General features: G+C 38.5%; 1 protein-coding gene across 1 annotated transcript in view; it reads right to left on the reverse strand.

Moving 5' to 3' along the window:
• Window positions 1-361: 361 nt before the first annotated feature.
• ANKFN1 (ankyrin repeat and fibronectin type III domain containing 1) overlaps window positions 362-18,717 on the reverse strand; it is a 63,116-nt gene continuing 44,760 nt past the window's right edge. The window contains exons 11-17 of the mRNA XM_033002593.2: window positions 16,296-16,511; window positions 13,973-14,139; window positions 12,405-12,555; window positions 10,452-10,620; window positions 6,848-7,014; window positions 3,350-3,569; window positions 362-1,158 (exon numbers count right to left, since the gene is read on the reverse strand). Of these exons, the coding sequence (XP_032858484.2) occupies window positions 362-1,158; window positions 3,350-3,569; window positions 6,848-7,014; window positions 10,452-10,620; window positions 12,405-12,555; window positions 13,973-14,139; window positions 16,296-16,511 (1,887 nt within the window). The remainder of the gene's footprint in view (window positions 1,159-3,349; window positions 3,570-6,847; window positions 7,015-10,451; window positions 10,621-12,404; window positions 12,556-13,972; window positions 14,140-16,295; window positions 16,512-18,717) is intronic.

Genomic DNA, 18,717 nt, shown 5'->3' on the forward strand with positions numbered 1-18,717 from the left:
GCTAACTTGCAGGCAGAACCACTCATGCTTAAAATCTGGGATGCTCAGAGAAACATGGAAATCAAGAGTACTGCAAAACCTGATTACTAGATTTGCAGCTACAGATTGTTTTGTCACGTGGTGTCTGTTATGACTCTGCCTGCAAAACTGCAGATGCCAATAATAATGCTTGCATCATGACAGATACCCCTGTAAGAGCAGAAATCTGGTGATGAAGTCAAAAGATTAGGATTCTTTTGAGTGGCATGAGTTGCCATTTCAGGAGCTGGATTTTTACAAGTGGTTTTGAAAGTATGGCCCTATATGCATAATGCTCACAATCTCACTGTGGAGCAATGGGAAGCAGTGCAGAAGTCTGGAGTTAAAGTGTGCTGCTGAAGACTTCTGCAACAGCAGAACCCGACTGGTCATCTGGACCCATTATCTGTTGCATAGCACTGTGCACATCCCCGTGTTCTACAGACTGTGTGCTCATTGCCCAGGACTTGCCCTCTTCATCCAGAAATGTTGTTTTATAAGGTTCCACATGTATCCTGTGGGCATTCTGCATTGATTCCTCATACTTGCCTTTCCCATCTTCTGGAAGGCTGGATGCATGAGATAAGAAAGTGCTCCGAGACCCATCGATGGGAATCTTTAACTGCTCACTGGAGGTAGGTTCTTGAGACAAATCTGAAGATCTCATGAGATGCTGAGTATACACGCCTTCAGACAGAGAGCCAGACTGTGTCTCACTGTGCACACGCAGCCAACGGTGTTGCCGGCTGAAGTAGTTGTAATGTTGATGTTTCCCTAGCTTTTTTTTCCCTAAAAAGCTCAATGGCTGCTTGGAGCTAGAGGACTTCTCTGTGCTTCTCGATGCAAACCCTGACATTGTTAGATTGCTCATAGACTCTGTGCAACGTTCAGCATTGGTATCAAAGGCACTACACTCTGTCAGGCCTTCTTTCAATGTTAGGCAAGGCTTCATGTCATGGACTTGGAGAACATCGGGTGCACTGCCACCCAGGCCACTGCCTGCCTGCTGGGATATGTCATGTGAGGAGGAGTAAATCAGGTCTAATTCTCTGGGGCTTAATGCATCACTGGAGTCATAGTCACTGTCAGTTGGAAGGAATACTTCAGAGCAGCCTTCTTCATCTGAGCAGGGCTGGGAATCTGCAAAGAGAACTAATTAACACCAGGAAGACAAGCACAGGAGAAATTGCTTTCCTGTCATTTATGGTTTGGTGGGGGTTTTGTTTGTTTGTTTGTTTGTTTGTTTTAAATTCAGAATCAAATCTCCAATACTGAAAATGTATGTGTGTTTCATTTGTGGAATTGTCCCTGGGCCTAGGTGACAGCAAAGACAGTAGTTGGGGAGGATTTACAGATGTGTTAGAGAGGTGGTGGTAGAATTAGGAAAACAAAAAAGGATTCATTTATTATATTAAGTACAAGAAAGAATTTGAATTTTAATTTGGACTATGTTTTGAAAGGATCTGTTTTCTTTTATCTTGTTTTCACCAAATTTCATAGAGATGGAGATTTAGAAGACAGAAGAACTCTAATCCAGGTCTGCTAATCCAGGTTCTCTAATCCAGATTTTATGAAATATGTCAGTTGAGTTACTCAAGATTTATACCTCTGTAACTGTGAGTAGGGTGCAACTGTATGCATGTATGTTAAGAGGCTTGAGGCAAGACATGGAGGTAGATGAAAAAAACTACCCTTTGCCCATAAGGTGCATTATGTATGTTCAAATCCAGAGCAGACATACAATTCAAATGTGAATTTGTTGACCAACTCTTACACTGGCACTGAAATCACTGCTGTCTTTTGACTGCAGAAGGATCAATAACAATAAATAGTGGCATATGTGATAGAATCGATTGATGCTCCACTGCCCTGGGTAGTTTATGTTAGATCCAAGGAAAAAAACCAGATTTTATATAGTGCTGACTTCACTTTGACCTACTGTAAATTATCATAAAGCATGGCAATAATGAATCAAGCCCATGCAGGACAAGATAACGCTCTAGGTTACATGGTGCCATAGCTAAGGATTATTCTGCATTCATGGTCTGTAATGTAGGGAAAAAATTAGCTCGGGGAGAGGTGCTGAGACGTAACACCACTCTGTAATGGAGTGAATCAAAGCACCATCATCTTTGGGTTTCTTTTAACTTAATCTGATCAGAGTAGATTTATTAATTTTTCTTAACTGTATAGAACTGTCCGTTTGAAAAAACAAATTATTACCAAAATGGTCATGGCAGTTGTTCAACACAGCATCTGTTGCTTTTGTTTCTACTGTTTCATTTACTTGTTTAAAGACAGCTCAGCAGAATGATGGTTTACATTTTTCTCCAAAGTCCTTATTCTGTTAGCAAATTAGGTGTTACTGTTTAATTTGGTTCATCTTTGTTTGCTGTGATCCATTTCTTTCATAAGTTTAATTTTCCAGCAGTTCAGAGAAGCAATAATGGTCAATGAGGTGGGTACTTATTTGTGTAATTCTGTGTTTTAAAGTGCTTGTCTAAAACACTGAGAACACTGAGGTATGTGAAAATCACTGTTAAATCAAACTGGACTCTTGGCACTGGAATTTGCTCTATCAAAACAAAGCAAGAGGAGCATAAGAAAGAATTGCTCCAAGGCAGAGGAACAGTCAAAGCATGGAAAGAAAATGACTGTAATATCAGAGAAACGAAAGGTGACAAAGGGAGACTATGGAAAAATCTGACTTAGATGCTGGATAAATTATTAGAAACTATGGTGAAGAATAGATAGAAACACGAGTGATGAGAAAGGGTCAATAGCTTTTCTTAATAACTCATGTCTCATCAGTCTAATAAAACTCTGAACATGTGCACAATTAATACACAGGCATCCTTAGATTTCTGAAGTTTTTGTCAAGGTTCTTTACCACAGGCTCTGAAGCAATGAAGCTCTAATTGAGATAAGAGAAAGCTTGCTCCGTATATTGATAGCAGATTGTCAGTGTAGACAACAAATGAAGTAGTCAGCTTTCACTGTGGATGGAGTTTTACTGGTTCTCATATCATAGAGAAGTCAGTGATAGCACTTGTCCTTTCCAACCTGTTCATTAGATGATTTGGAACAGTTGGGTGACAAAGTTGGCTGATGATGAGCAATTTTTCAGAGTAGTTGAAAGCAAAAATTGACTGTAATGATTGTAGAGGGATCTCAGGATGTCAAGTCACCAATGATTGGTAAAATGATTGTTCGAATACCTTGGCAGGTATGGGAAAATATTTACTCCTTTTATAAAAAGACATACAAGAACTGTTATAATTAAAATTGAGTTCAAAGATTTTGCTTGATGAATGCAGAAGAATTCTCTTACCACTCACAGCTTTTCTCCTCTGGATTCTAGCCTCAGGTGAAGGAGGAGGTGAAGGAAGACAATCTAGATGTGAAGAAGTTGAACTGATTTTCTTTTGAGAATGTTCTTCTGAAAGATCCACAATCTTCTTTATGGGTAGGCCAGCTGCTGGCTGCTTGTATCTTGCATACTGTAGTGCTTCTGTGATCCATCTCATATCCCTCCAGATCTCATCAGTTTGCTGTAGAGAAAAAAATGGTGAAAAAGTACAGTTAAATCTGTGTATTCATTTTACCTGTGAACTTTCTTCAAGTGCCCAAGTAGGTGTGTATTCCCTGCCAAAAGAGAGAAGCAGGGTCCCCTGACAGGACTCTTCAGATTCAGGTAGTCTGAACTGCCTTTGGTTAGGTTCTTGTTCTCCTCCATCACTGCAGAGGCTGCTTGGGGCCACCAGACTCTCAAATTAGGTGCCTTCATTAAAAACCTATAGGTAGAATGGGTGAAACCAGGCCTAGACTCAGACATGGAAGGAAAATGAGAATTGTCTTTTGATGGAGTAAAAAATGTGATCAATTTTGTAGCACACTGGAAAGCTGGCTTCATTCTGTACTGGAATGAAAGCAAGGCTTCTTGAGTATCCTTGCAAACCCAGGATTATGTTCAAAAGCAGAGTACTCAGATCAAACATAGTTTTTAACAGAGGAAGGATATACATACAAAGCACAGCTGTGAGCCAAACTGCAGGTTTCTCCCTTATCATAATTTTGGTCTGGATACATTTTAATAGTATAAATCTACACTAAGACAGTTCTAGCATATGCCTGTTGATGACAATAGGAGACAAGTGCCTAAATCAATAGCAGGATATAGCTTTAAGTGTCTATGCAGGGAGGAAAGATGCTATTTAATGTGGGTCTTGAGAGTCTTGATAATGGAACACTTAACATCTTCAAGCAATTCAAGGTCTTTGATGACTGAGCAAATGTTGCTGCGACCAGCAAAGGACAGTAACTGTGTGTATAATATCCTTCTGCTGCAGTATCCTTTCTAGAACTTCCCTTGTACTTTTCCTACAGAAGATTCTGCATTTAAAGAAGTGAGCCTTCATATTAATATTGTAGTGTTTGAGGGAAACTGCTTTGCAGTTACATAAGCTGCATTCTGCAAGAATGAAGAATGAGAGCCCTGGGTCAGTAAATGAATAGGCAAAAGTGAGTGGTACTTTGTGCAGTGAGTATTATCAAAGATTGAAGTTACAGAGGGATCAGTGAAAAGGGGTCTGCAGACTAATATATTCTAAGACAAGTTCTCAAGCACATACTCTTAGCTGGAGAGACTTCTTCACAAAATGAACGTTCAAAGTATGAAATTTATTGCCAAAGGATACTGTAGGTGCCAGATTAGCTAGGGTAGTTCTTGATGAGCTCTGTTGGAAACAGAATAGCTGGATAGGTGGATCTTTGTTTTGACCTGGCATAGCCATTTTTATGTAAAGGTGAAATCCCAACTCCAGTGATGTCAGTGCAAGGCTTGCCACTGAGTTAATTTGAGCTAAGAATATACCCTGATAAGAATAGCAAATGGTTCAGAGATTAATTCATAATCCTACATCATTTCAAGACTTCGGTGTAGCTCCATGAAGAGAATGCCAGTTAGCAAACGTCTCACTCATTTGATTTTGGAGATTTTATATTTCCTTTTTGTGATCCTCCCTCGACTCCAAACAAAAAACATACTGCATGCAATTTAATAAAATGCAAATCCTGTTGGTTTTCTCCCTGATACCATTCTGTAGTGTCTCCTGGGACAATGGACCAGTCATTTTAATGAGCTGTGGCTCTTTTACAATTTAAGAACATTTGAAGCATTATGCTATATAAATTACATCTTAACTTCAGTTTTAGCTTCAGTGTCTGTAGATTTCTTTTCTTGCTATGTAACATTCTGGTAAAGACTCCAAGTACCTTATCTGCTGGTTTTTGTTTTTGTGTTTTTTTTTTTTTTTTTAATTTTGACTTTTCAGTTGCCCTCTGACTCCTTTTCAGAACTGCATTTATATAGACTCCCTTGCTCTTTACAATGTTTGGTTTGTGTAGTGACTTCAACACTGTCTTAGATCTAGGATCACACAAATGCTCTTGCGGTTTTGTGGTCACCACTGAAGATTGCGGTATGCGGTGGGCTGAGATATTTTTGCCAATAGGTGGAATACAGCTGGTTTTCATTTGAGAGGAAACCTGACAAGGCTAATACACTGTCACAATAATTCAGCACAAAACACTGAAGTTTAAACTGTTCTCCTGTATTTTCCCAGTGTATATATGTGACTCAAACACTTTGGAGAAGAGGAACACAGAACTGTCTATACACTGCATGTATATTAATATACATATTTTTGATGTGAAGGATATACATTTTCCAAAATCTGCAGACTGGGAAAAAGCTATATTTTCTGAGTGTGTGAATGAGAAGATGAGAAGGAAGGAGATGATTGAGTGGTAAAAGTACAATGGAACATTACTCTTTGCCCCCCTGCAGGTTGCCAAAAGCTCCAAAGTGGACAAGACAAAGGGGATCTGAATTCAGAGCAAAGACTGAACAGAAATATCATCTTGTTGATAATTATGGAGGGCCAAACATAGTCTCAATGGCATAAATGGTTGTCTTGGCTCCTATTCCAACAGAAGGTTGAGATTCTAGAGCTGTAAATTTATCTGCACCTCACTTGTAGAAAGACAGATCAACCATAGAGTCCATAGATGCACTCTGCAAAAGTCGTGAATTTTATCTATAAATAACCAATTGCCAAAATGGTTTGCAAAAGGACAGGCCTTGCTATGCTGCACAATGAGATGTAATTTGAAGATCCCTGAGTTGAGTAGGTAAATTCCTGATGTGGGAACACTACAGGAAAATCAGTGTGAGAAACAGAGAATAAGCAAATTAGACTAGTATGATAATATTTGTGATCCTTCTGCATTGGGGGTCTAAAGCAGTATCACTGCATGGTGCTGGACAGACTGACAGATGCTTTTGGGACTAGCTTGCCATCTTAAATGCAGAGCTGTGTTCTTCACTGTGATACTGTTGATGAAGATTGTCTCCACAACCTAGTCTGAATTTTCATTTGAATTTTTTTAATTGGCAACTTAACATGGTGAAAAATGTCCTCAATTCACAAAGACAAACAGTTACACAAATGAATGCCCAAGCATGGTGCTAGTTTACCTCACATTAGATGGGAGTGAGTTTTACAAGCAGACTGACACATTTCTTTATAACAGTCTAGTATAACTGTCATTTGATTTTACCCATAAAAATCCTTGTATAAAAGCAACAACTAAGGAAATCATGTTCTGGGTTTGAATTTCATAAAAACAGAATTGCACTTTTGATACAATTGCTCTTTTTATGATGTCTGTGAATAATTCTCCATTTAGATTTCAAATTACAGCCCTATGCAATTTTTAAGAAAGCCACCTTAAAATCTCCTTGGAATAGTCAGAAACAGACTATTACCTGTATGTAGTCCATAACTTGCTGGTGTCTTTGTTTGGCTGCAGCGACTTCACTGTCTGAAATTGCTTCCCTTAGGGATTGCTGGGTTTTCAGAGAGTCCAGCTCTATGACAGCAGAAAGGCGGCAATACAGGCTTATAAATTTTTCCTTGTAACAGCAAAAATGAACTGTGAAAAGACCAAATGCAAAGGAAACATTGTTATATTCTGGTAATGAAATATGAAATCCTTAGCTTTCAGAACACAAATTTTATTAATTATAATTATTAACTCTGGATGGGTTTCTTTAAGCTAGAAATAAATAATACAGGCTCTAATTCTCCTCTCATTTACACTGGGTTTACTCTGTAACTTCACTGATTTCAAGAGAGTAATTTCTAATTTATATCTAAGTGAAGGGCTAATCAGGTCCTCAGTATGCAATTCCAGAAGCTATCTTGCCCTTGATAGCTTTAACCAGAAAGGCTGTTTCTGAGGCTTTTATAGCTCATAATTTCTTTTATCAAGAAACTAGTGACATGACTGGAAAATTGAATTAATCTTTTTTTTTTTTTTAATTGAGTGTTTCAGAAAGAAAGGATCATTTCGAAGGATGATAACTTTCTCTTGGGCTAGGCTCGATTAAATCAGTAACTTAACTGTAAATGATTCAGCAGTAAAAGCATTTCAGTGATATCACAGTTTGGGCAAAATAAAACTCTTTTAGGTGTTACCACACATCATCCTCTGAACTCTCATGCAGAAGGGTAACAGAAATTTCAGACATGGCCTCTTGGTTTGAGTAATTTGGCTTTGGAGTAGCACAGAACTATTTGAGCTACCTCTACAAGAGGTAACTAGATAACAGAAACAGAACAGTGCTATGGAGCTTCACAAATGTTAATTTACCTGGCCTCTTAAAGCTACATTATTCCAGGAGCTGCAATTGCTCAGGCAAAATTTACCAGTTATCTCTGCGAACTGCAGTACAGACATACTGAAACTTGCTGAGAGAGAGCAAGTTTTCAGAAATACTTCCCTATTCATTGGTACTTCAATAAATGCAAGCATACAGCGTGATCTTGTTATAGCAGTGAATGCAGTTGGCTTACTACTGCTACTTTTCTGGATTGTGGCATGATATTTTTCAGGGTGATTCAAGTGTAAATTGCATATGTTCTTTTTATCATAAATATTAAAAAAGAAATAAAACCAGTGTCACATGTCTACTTATTCCTTGCAAACATGATAAGAATAATTGAGAAGAATTTCTCAAACTAAGAAATTCAATCACAGAAACATCATTAGCATAACAATAAAGGCCTAATCTGAACATAGAAATCCCACAAAAAAGAATGAAAGAAAGAATTCTACCTTCTGGTTTCTCAACGATGCCTAGATATTACAGGGATCTAGTCTGAATAGTGTGTGGTCTTACAGTATATATGCCATATGTGGTGGACTCTTGAGTGAATTACAGCCGCGGTTTCAGCTTCAGTGCTGAAGTTTCTAGCCTTTGTGGTTTTAAGTCAGACCCTTTAATGTTACTTTAACAAATGTTACTTCAACATAGTCTTTTGTGGTTATGCAATTATATAGTTGGTAGCCACCAGCTAATGGGGAATGGAAGCTTCTAATATTTGGGATGTGAATCACAGTCACTTTATAGAACATCAGGGATACATATATAATAAGTCATAAAGAAATGTCATCTGCCTTTGGCCAGATGATTGCTTACTTAAAAAAAACCCTCAAAAGTAAAATTCAGCTTTCCATACTGTTTTCCCCACCATGAACTGATTTCCCACTGCAGCAACACTGCTAATCAGAGAGGTCTGCACCCAGAACACCTTTTGAGAGATCACTCTGTTGCATGTTTATCTGCACCACACCATCCCATTCTTGGGATGATGTGTGTCTATTGCTTTGTCAGCCCGATGCAAACTATGTCCTGGAAGTGAGAATGACTCCTGCCCCTGGCCTGTGTACCACATAATGAGAGTTTAATAGTCTGCAAAACCTCTAGTGCAGAGATTAATTTGCTTCATGCATTAACTTGCATAGTGAATGCAGCAGTCACCTCTCATAGGGAGAAATCATATGCTCAATACACAGAGTCTAACTGTAGACTTCAGGGTTGCGGGTTAAGAAGATGGTAAGTCTGGCTTTAGGGCACCACAGCCCTGGCCACATGACCCAAAGCACTGAACTAACTCTTCTAGTTCAATGACGTTAGCTTTCTTTTGAAGGGATAACTTTTCCTTGGCAGACTACACCAGCTCATGTGTTGTCTGTCTGTACCTCTCATCATTTTATGGCAGCTCAGCTGTCATCTGTCCTCCCATAAGCACCATAAAAACCTAAAGTTGTCACAGGCACCACTTTGTGCGCTCTGGCTTGATGTGGCATAAACACAACTGTATATTCCTGTCTGATCAAAAAGAAATTTGTGTTGCTGGATGATAGTATGTCACGGATCTGTTGTGACTGCAGAAATGTAGTCTTGATAAGTCCCGCCATTAACATCTAATTATTGTTCTTCTACATTGGTGACTAACAGCAATGATATATAGGAAATAGGATGGTGCTGGTAATGGTGTCACATAAACACCTGAGAGAGATACCACTGAGGACACAGTTACCACAAGAGACCTATTCTGTAGTGGCTCCTTGTGTACTGACTCCATCAGTTTTGGCTCATATCTTTCTCTCTTCTCCAAGGCAGACAAAAGGAAGATATCCAGTTTTACAGGCCAGAAGGAAACAGGAGACTAATGTGTAAGGCTCAGCAGTCCTGATACTTACAATATTTTTTCTAAAAAGAACTATTAAGTCTTTATGAGCTGCTTTTATATGGAACCTTTCTTTACTTTGTGGACCGAAGAAGAAATGAGGAATAGAGGACCTTTAAGCCAAAGCACCTTATGCCTTCTGTGAGACAGCTGGAAAACTCTGTTTTAGGAAATTCCTACCCAGTCAGCAATGCAGTGGAACAAGAGGGCTGAATCTGCTACAGCACAGGATGTGTTCCCTGCAGAAACAGATTCAAGTCCAGTGCTCTGGCATTTCTCACAACAGGCTTTTCCTGCACCACAGCAATAGGACTGAGTCTCCTGCATTTTTCCAGGAATCAGAAGGAAGAAGATGACCCTCATGCGGGAAACTCCAGTCAGACCTTTCATAAAGTTGTGAGGGAGTCAGACCTTGAGTAGAACAATCTGCAATCAGGAACTGCACAAATTCTCCTGTACAAAACTGGTGATTATTCTTGTGACAATTTAGAGGAGTATTTTTTTGCATCTCCTTTCACACTCCAATCTTGCTATGTTGTGTAATGTTTTGGTTCTGTTTTTTAAAGAACATCATCTTCCAAATAAGCTTATAGACACATACTGGATAACTGTGGGCTTTGCTCTATGCTTTGCATTTCAATAACGATTGCTACAGTGTATGCTTTAACCGCTCTGCTCTCTATAACTTGTACACAGTTATAGGTAGTGTTGTTGCCAAAGCCATCATGTGATTTATTGACTCTCCACTGGGACAAGGGGGAAAACAGATACAACTTTGTGATTTTATTATAACGAGACTGGGTTAATATTTCTAGGTGAAGCAAGCTACTATACCGAGTTCAAACATCTGAAGAGGGAGGTTAAGAAATCCTGAGTGTGGGGTGTAAGGATTATTCTGTCCTGGGGCAGTGCAGACGTCGTCTGAGGCGGGGAGCAGGAGAAGAAAGGAGACATTGTGACCCAGTTCCAACACCTCCTGTGTATACAGACGGAAGTGCTTAGCCTGTAGAGGGACACGCGCGGGGGAAGAAATAGGAGAGAATTACAACATGGCACTTATATAAACAACACCCCAAATGATATAAAACATTAAAGAAAATTTGCACAACATCAAGCTTGGAATTTTTATAAAACATAAATATTTGGGGGGGGGGGGCTAAATGTGGGTTCATGTCACTACATAAAATAAAGATTTAAAGCTGCAATGTTCCACATTAAAACAACACACACAGGCACAACCCCCCTGAAAACAACATTTATGTTTCTTATTAGGCAGAAAATGATCACATGCTATGTGCTTTTCAAGATTATGATTGCATAATTATGTGAAAACATGAAAATGGATTCAATTAAAAACCTTTAAGATTCAATTTAGGGTTGGTTAAGAGAAATATGCAGCTCTCCCTCAACACAGCACTGAAAAGGTTTAACAAGTGCTGCAGCAAGAGAAAATGGCACACACAGGAGTTGGCCTGGGGCTGCTGTAGAGCTGCTGTGTGCAGCACTGCACTTTACCCTGCATATGCACCAGTGTCACTGTCCATGAAATAATACCACAGAAATAATAAAAATATATAAATAAATCTGTTGAATTAAAAATTCAATTCATTAACATAGAAGTTTGGTCTGGAGTCATCAAAACATTTACAACTGTGTTTAACTGCAAGGTCACGTTTATGTCTATCTCTCATGCAGAATAGATGAGCTTAAATGTTTGGCTAAACTGCAACCTAAGGAACATATTGCACATTGATTTAAATACTTTAGTCACTAGGTCAGGGAAAAAAAAAAAAAAAAAGGGCACAAAAGCTATAACCTCCAAGAAAATACACTAGCATAGAGACCTGTACAGAGCCCTATTGAATTAAAGTGACTGACCACAAGGCAACACACAATCTGTCTCAATTTTGGGTTTACTTGAGTCTTACTTGGCTCTTCCCAGGCTAGAAGGTGCAGCACTGATGGATTCCTTTTTAAAAGCAAAGCCTAAACCTTTCAAAATCAAGAAATGTAGAACCAGATTAATTTATTTTAAGGCCACATCTTTCTAGCTGCACAAACAGACCTTGAAGTGAATATAAAGATGATTTACTTCTACTTCAAGCCCTCTTTACCCTTGTAGACCAAAATAAAATGGAATTCATGTAAACAAGAAACAAACTCTTTAGCTTATTTTTTCATGGATCTTTCACATCATAGATTATCCTCCCTGACTTTATTTATTCACATATGCATTTCTTGTTCCTAAATGTAAAGCCAGAAGCCAGATACCTCTCCTCACCCACAGCAATCTGGAGATCTGGAACTATGTGTTTTAGAAGTGCTACGTTTATCTGTGTGTGAATAGCAAAACCCTGAGTCTTCAGCAGGCCTTTCATACACCCTCACTACTTCCAAAAGAACAGTCAATTTCCCTGCTCACCTGGAAAAATACCTATTTTTCTTTGCTAGCTGTTTAAAGGTGCTTGCAACTAGTAGTTTAGTGGAAAAGTGCTTATTTGCACCTGCCTGAAGTTGCACACATATGCTAACAGATGCAAAAATAGGAGCTAATTGAAAATTTGTCTATTAATCTTTATATGTTCAAATATCCAGGAAAATAACAGTTTTATTGAAGATGTTCCCCCCACACACACTTAGAATAACAGAATACGAAGCTTCTCAGATTTTTTTTTCTTGCAACCATAACATTTAATCCCTACTTGCAAGTTACACAGTTTGTAACTTCTAGTTGTGTTCTTAAGAATCAATTTTTAAAAAGGTGATAAATACCACAAAGGAAAATACCTGATGCAGAGGTAGATTGATCTGTTTAAGGAGAGCTTTCACTGCCATCTGGAGCTCATACAAGAACAATTGAGTAGGGCAGTCTGAGGTATGATCCATACTTTCCACAGATTCTGAGCCAGAAAGTGTTTGGATCCATTCCCACTCATCTCTGTATGTTGAGTCAAGTTAAAATTAGAAATAAAACAAAAGTTCAGTGCACAAGCAGGAATTCAGTGTATGTGCATTTGGGATCTGTTGATAGTTTAATCCTCATATAGCAAAACATTCTAAACGTGTGCAATCTTGATTGTTTGTGGTTAAAATTCTAACTTTGAAAAGTTTAATTCTTCTAGCACATGTACATCAGGATGAACATTCCTTGCAAACTCCTGAAAGTCCAACTGCCTTTGAAATATTTCACTAAGGCTTCTCAGTCCACATTTTCATTTTCACATACTTCATTCCCTATCTACCACAATATTTTAAAATCATACATTGGAAATTACAACAGTGACAATTAGCAGGAAGTTTAATTTCTGTGAGACTCATTTGTATTCACTGGAGCCAGTGAACTTCCTGGTTTGCTCAACATATATCCATTCTAGACCAGATAAACATGGGAATCATCTTTCTGGATCAAATCCTTAATTCACCCTGCCCAGTATTGAGTCTTGAAAAGCAGCCAGCACCAAACATTCAAGCAAAAAAGACAGGAAACCCCACTACCAGATGAGTAATAGATGTGGTACAATTCGCTCCTAAGTAAAGATCTGATCTTAAACTTCAAGAGTCAGACATTGTTATAAACTCTGAAGCACTAGGCTTTATATTCCTTCCAAAGTTTCTGTTAGTATTAACTACTACATTCTAGATATCCTTGTTATCGTATAGATATCCAGCTCCTTTTTCCTCAAGCAGAATTATCAGCTGGTTACTGTGATGATGTGGGACTTAAAAGCTCCAGAAAAAAGCTAATAAAATGTGTTTCCCACTAGGCAAGGAATAGGCAGTACGAAGCAGTGCACCTGCCCAATAGATAAGGGAAGCAATGGACAAAGGCTTTCCTAGAGCACAACAGTTCAATGGCTGATAGCATTTGTCTGAATGTGTGTTTTCAATTGCTGTATGTTTGCTGTGTATTAGAGTGAGAAGCCCAATACTGCATAAGAGAAGCTACAGAAAAATAAGCTACACCAACACCCCATGGTCAGTGAAAGTCAACAGAAAGGATGACATTAAATTCACTGGAGGCTGAATCATGGCTGCAGGCTATGATTTTCCTAACGGATATACGGAAGATCATTACCACTGTGCAGAATTTGAGTGACCACAGAATACCACCCTTAGAAACCAATGGGCTCATATGTATGTGTTCTGGATAGGCCTTCAGATTGCCTGAAAGACACAGGTGCACCAATTTATTTCAGCACTGATCTCTGTGATGGTACACACCTGGGCCAAACTTCACTGGAACCTACAATTTCGCAATGGCAAAATTGCCTTAGCCTTTAGATTTGATCAGTTGTTTCAAACTTAAATGTTTTTTCTCTACATATGTGTGTGTAAATACATATATATTCACTTACTTGGAGACATTGCTGTTGTCTCGGATTTTAACATGACACAGGACATTAGGCAACTTCTGCAACACAAGCACTTTGATTTGATCCACTGAACTGCAGAGTTTAAGGTAACCCAGATACAAGCCAGGAGGAAGGCGTTGCTGACTTCGTTTGTGATAGGAAAGTATGTCCTGTTTTAAGAGAAACAGTCCTACATAAAAATCTTTTTTTTTTTTTTTTTTTTTTTCCACATAAGCAGAACAGTTTGGGATCAAAAAGCAACAAATGTTTTTACAGCCGTCTTTTTGTTTCAACAGCGTTCCCTATTCGCAAAGCATTTAAGCACATGCTTAAGCATATAAATAATCTCTGGTAGTTTGGATGCACCTCAACAACTTTTTACTTAAAGCCATACACAGGTTCTCTAAGCTCTCCATGTCATGCAGGGATTGGCTCTAAAGAACTGAGGTGATAATCTTCTGCAACTGTCATGTTTAAACTAGCTTAAATAAAACCCACCTCTGCACTCCTGTCTGATCATTTCAGGAGTGAGCTGGGTCAGGGAACTGATTCAGCTGAAAAACAACTTGGGAAAAGGAGCAGTCATTTTTCAGCCAGAGCAGTTCCCTGGTTGACATTTGGTGTGTAGCTACACAGATGGAGCAGAGCAGCATTGGGAAAAAGCTATCACCTGGGGAAGGTGGGAGAGAGGGGCTGAGTAAGCCTGTACTTTCACCAAAGAAATCATTGTAGAGTCCCAGCCTCCATCTCTCAAAATCCTGTTCTGTATCACCTGCTGTCAACAGGAAGATCTGTATGAGCTTGGGGGTTGGTGGTTGCAAAATTTAATTAATGGCTGTGTTTTCTGGACAAGTATCTTTATCGACAAACAGAGTTTAGAAGGAATTAATAATGATGGTGTATTTGCTGAAGCCAGGAGACTTTTTTAAGGCTATGTATAGCAGTCCCCCAAAACTACCCTAAAAATGATGTCTGCTGCCATCCTGAGAAATGTGTGCTTCTGCAGTGGGTGAGGATTAAGACACCTGGCCTTATGCCTTTAGTCTTGGAACCATCAAATTATCTGCCAGTGCTATGCTTGGCTCTGACCAATGCAATTAGACCCTCATTTTCACAAGCACTTCATGAACAAAATACCCATTCGATGATTAAACAAGTAATAGAAGAAAGGGTGGGCATTAGATAGGAATGTGTAAACCATTAGGGGAACATTTTTTCCACTAGGATCTCTGTGGAAATCTGATCAGGCCTTTATTTTGGGTTTCCTAATATAAAACTTTTGCCCAGATTGACATTTTTCTACACCTTTAACACATTTTAATACATTAAATCTAACATAGATCAGGTAAGTTTTATTGTCTTTTGGAAATTTTTAAACGTTCCTAAAACCTGGTAATGTATATTTTGATTGCCTGTCAGTTTCCGGTACGAAAAGCAGTCTCTGCTCAAGAAAGTGCCTCTAATTCAGAAATGAATCACAGCAGTCGTCGGCTAGTTGAGGGTGCTAAAGAAGGGACTAAGACAACAACTTGTCTTGTAGTAGTTTGGGTTACTATGCAACTGAGTTTTAGAGAGATTGGCTACTGACATTTTATGAGAAATAGATTGCCGTTACCTACAGAAAACATGTATTTATCTTTATGTGAACTATCTATGTTTAACATGAGTTTATAGATACCTTGATGCTTGGAAGGGCTGAAAACCCATGGCTCTCAGTGATGTTAAACTGAACTGACTATGCAAAGCAGCTCCAATATCAATCCTTACCTTGGTATTTTTCTAATTGCGAAATCTAGGGGCATGTTATGCAGAAATTAAAGGAGGGTTATGGTCAGTAAAGAATTCTTTAGCAGCTATACCAGGCTCCAAGGAACTCTGAACCCCACAGAACAAGTTTATTAAGTAGAACAGTAAAGTTTTAAGCCTAGATTTAGTGTTCAAGATTGGATGGAAAAATCTTATGGAGTGTAGAAATTGTAAGTGTCTGTATAGGTGCTTAAGAACATCCCAGAGAATTTTAAATGTTTTTATATCCCGTGCTACAGAATTCAATAGCATGGTTTCCCGAAACTGATAGAAACTACTATTCTCTGCTAGGACTTTGAAGTAATATCTTTAGAATCTCATGGATATTTTACATATTAAGGATCTGATCCCAGACCCACTGGAAGTAATGTAAGTCTTTGCTTTCAATGGGAGCCTTGCCATTAATTTTATTGGGCACTGGATTAAGGCCTAAAATTCTACAAGACTCTTCCAAAAATCAGGGTTCTGGCACAGGCTTTACAAAAGCAAATAACATAGAGTAAGAGAAGCAAAGCACTACCTGGATTGTTATAAGCAAGATGTCTAATGCTGTTGGCTCCTCTGGAGTTGAAAGGGATTTCCTCTGGCTTTGTAGTTTGGATACCTGCATCCATTTGCCATTAAAAAAAGAATAAAGACTCTCTACTTCTCTTATAGTAACTATCAGCATATTGCCATGTCGATCCTTGATTGGCTCATAAAAAACTCTGCCTAAGTTGTGAGTTCCCAGCAAATTCTAGAAAACAAGCAAATTACAAAATGAAAGTTATTTATCGCATATCAGGAGAGTGGTAATTTTTGAAACTTAACTTCGTGCTCACTGGCATCAGTCCTATTGAATTCAATAAAATCTAGACACACAGTGTTTCTCAAACCCTTGCCCTACAGTCATATCATTCAACTGGCAAAAGGAAAAGTTTTCTCTAGGTTGTGTTTGTGGATTGAATTGTGGATCCTCTGATGTATTTGGTCCAGCAGTGTTTGTCCAACATGTAATGGAGAACATCAGAAAGAGTATTATGACCCAGTGACTTTGAAAAGGAAACACTGCAAAGTAATTCATTTATTTGGACAGAACTTCCTATTTTTGCCCGGTCATGTAAAGATAAAGGACACAATTTCCAAAAGCACTCTGTCGGTCTAGTGGTGATTCCTTCAGGGTCAATGATGCCTTTCTGATTTGACTTTATTGAAGAGGTAGGTGCTTGTCTTAACTTCCCCCTAACTACATTTCAGAGACGGTACAAAATTATTCTTCTATCCCCAAATCATTCATAATGGACACTTCAAATGTTTTCTGTTAGAGTCATTAACAATAATCTCCATCTTCCATTCTCCATTTAAAAATCATTCAGATTATTTTCAGTAACAACAGCAAGAGGCAATCATATCTGTGTTGAATATAAATAATTTTGGAGCTAAACTATGGCGTGTGTTTGTGATGAAATACAGAAGAATTTGAAGAGACACGGACCCTTTTCCTTTTCCTTCAGGTACCAAGAATGTGCTAGACAGAACCGTCAGAAACTAACAAACTACCAGGGCAAAGCTGTCCAGGAAAATATGTGAGGATTAAAGAAAAGTAATTTTAAAAGACTCCACATAAAATACATATTTTGGTCAAAATCCCTTTTCTCACACAGTAAGGCATCTGCTTATAGGTGCAAACACACTCAATCCAGTGACCAGCCACTGAAGAGATTCCCAGATGTCTTAAAGAAAAATGCCTAACATTTAAAATATGCGCATTACTTTGTGACTTTTTTCAAGAGATCTACAGTAAGCTGGATAGAGATGGAGGTAGTTTAAAATGAAAACTTGAATTCACAATGTAGCACATTGTATGTTTAGGGAAGTGCTGTACATTAAGTTAATGACATTGTAAACAGAGAGATTATCCTGAAATTATTTATCTGTACTTAGCAGGCAATATTTACTTATAAACTGTATTATTAAATTGCTTATAAACTCTGGGTAATCAGCACAGTAACTGCCCTTTATGTGGCATAATTTAGCTACTTAAGCTTTATGCATCCCTCTCCAGGGCATACTGTTGATGTCTGTATAGCGCTCCCTTTTTCTTTTAACTGTTTTGAGGTTAGCCTCCATAACTGATTAACACTGGGTGTCTTGAGTATACATTTTGTATTAATCCATGTGTCCACAGGTGGGACAAATCACTGCAGGTAGGTGTTAGTCATTAAGTTGTCATATTAATCACTGCAACATATGAATGTGCCTAGATGAAAACAAATTTTACTGTCACTGACTGTATATTCTGAATGACATTCCATCACACAGAATGGGGTTACCTACTGATATGAATATGTGCCTAATTCATATACTAAGAAAATTTTGTGTCTGCTTAGCCCCATCACTTGTGTTTTGTTTGCTTTAGTTGTCTAGTGGTAACAATAGGCAAAATTACAGTCCCTGTTGTCTCTGAATCTACTGATCTAGTCCCTTAGCAGCTGTGTTGTCACTGATCTTTTCCATTCTGTCCTAAATTCCTGCAGTCAGTCTATTAACTGCCTCATTAAAATGTATTCAACCATATAAACTTTATTGAGATCCTTCCATTGGTGGATCCCATTAGGCCACACACTGTTAGAGGTTGGTAGATTGGTGGCAAACCCTGGGTTCATCAGGGGACCAAGCTAACAGAACAAACATTAAGGACAATAAATTTGCCAGAAATTCAACAGAGCAATATACCACATGGACACATTTGCTATATCTCTGTGCGTCAAGCTCTGCTCTTAACATTGTTGGTAGCAAATAATAACACAATGTACTAGGAATCTCGGTTATCTTGAAGTGCAGTCCATGCATACTAGCAATGCTCTGTTAAAGGCACTCTGCACAGAGGGAATGAATCTGAGCTAACCAAAGGAATATGTGCTACCTAAGCTGAGCTAACCACACCAGAGGGAACATTCAGC

This window comes from Tyto alba, unplaced genomic scaffold (assembly GCF_018691265.1).
Source record: "Tyto alba isolate M040663 unplaced genomic scaffold, T.alba_DEE_v4.0 Super-Scaffold_39, whole genome shotgun sequence".
In the NCBI taxonomy this organism is placed as follows: Eukaryota; Metazoa; Chordata; class Aves; order Strigiformes; family Tytonidae; genus Tyto; species Tyto alba.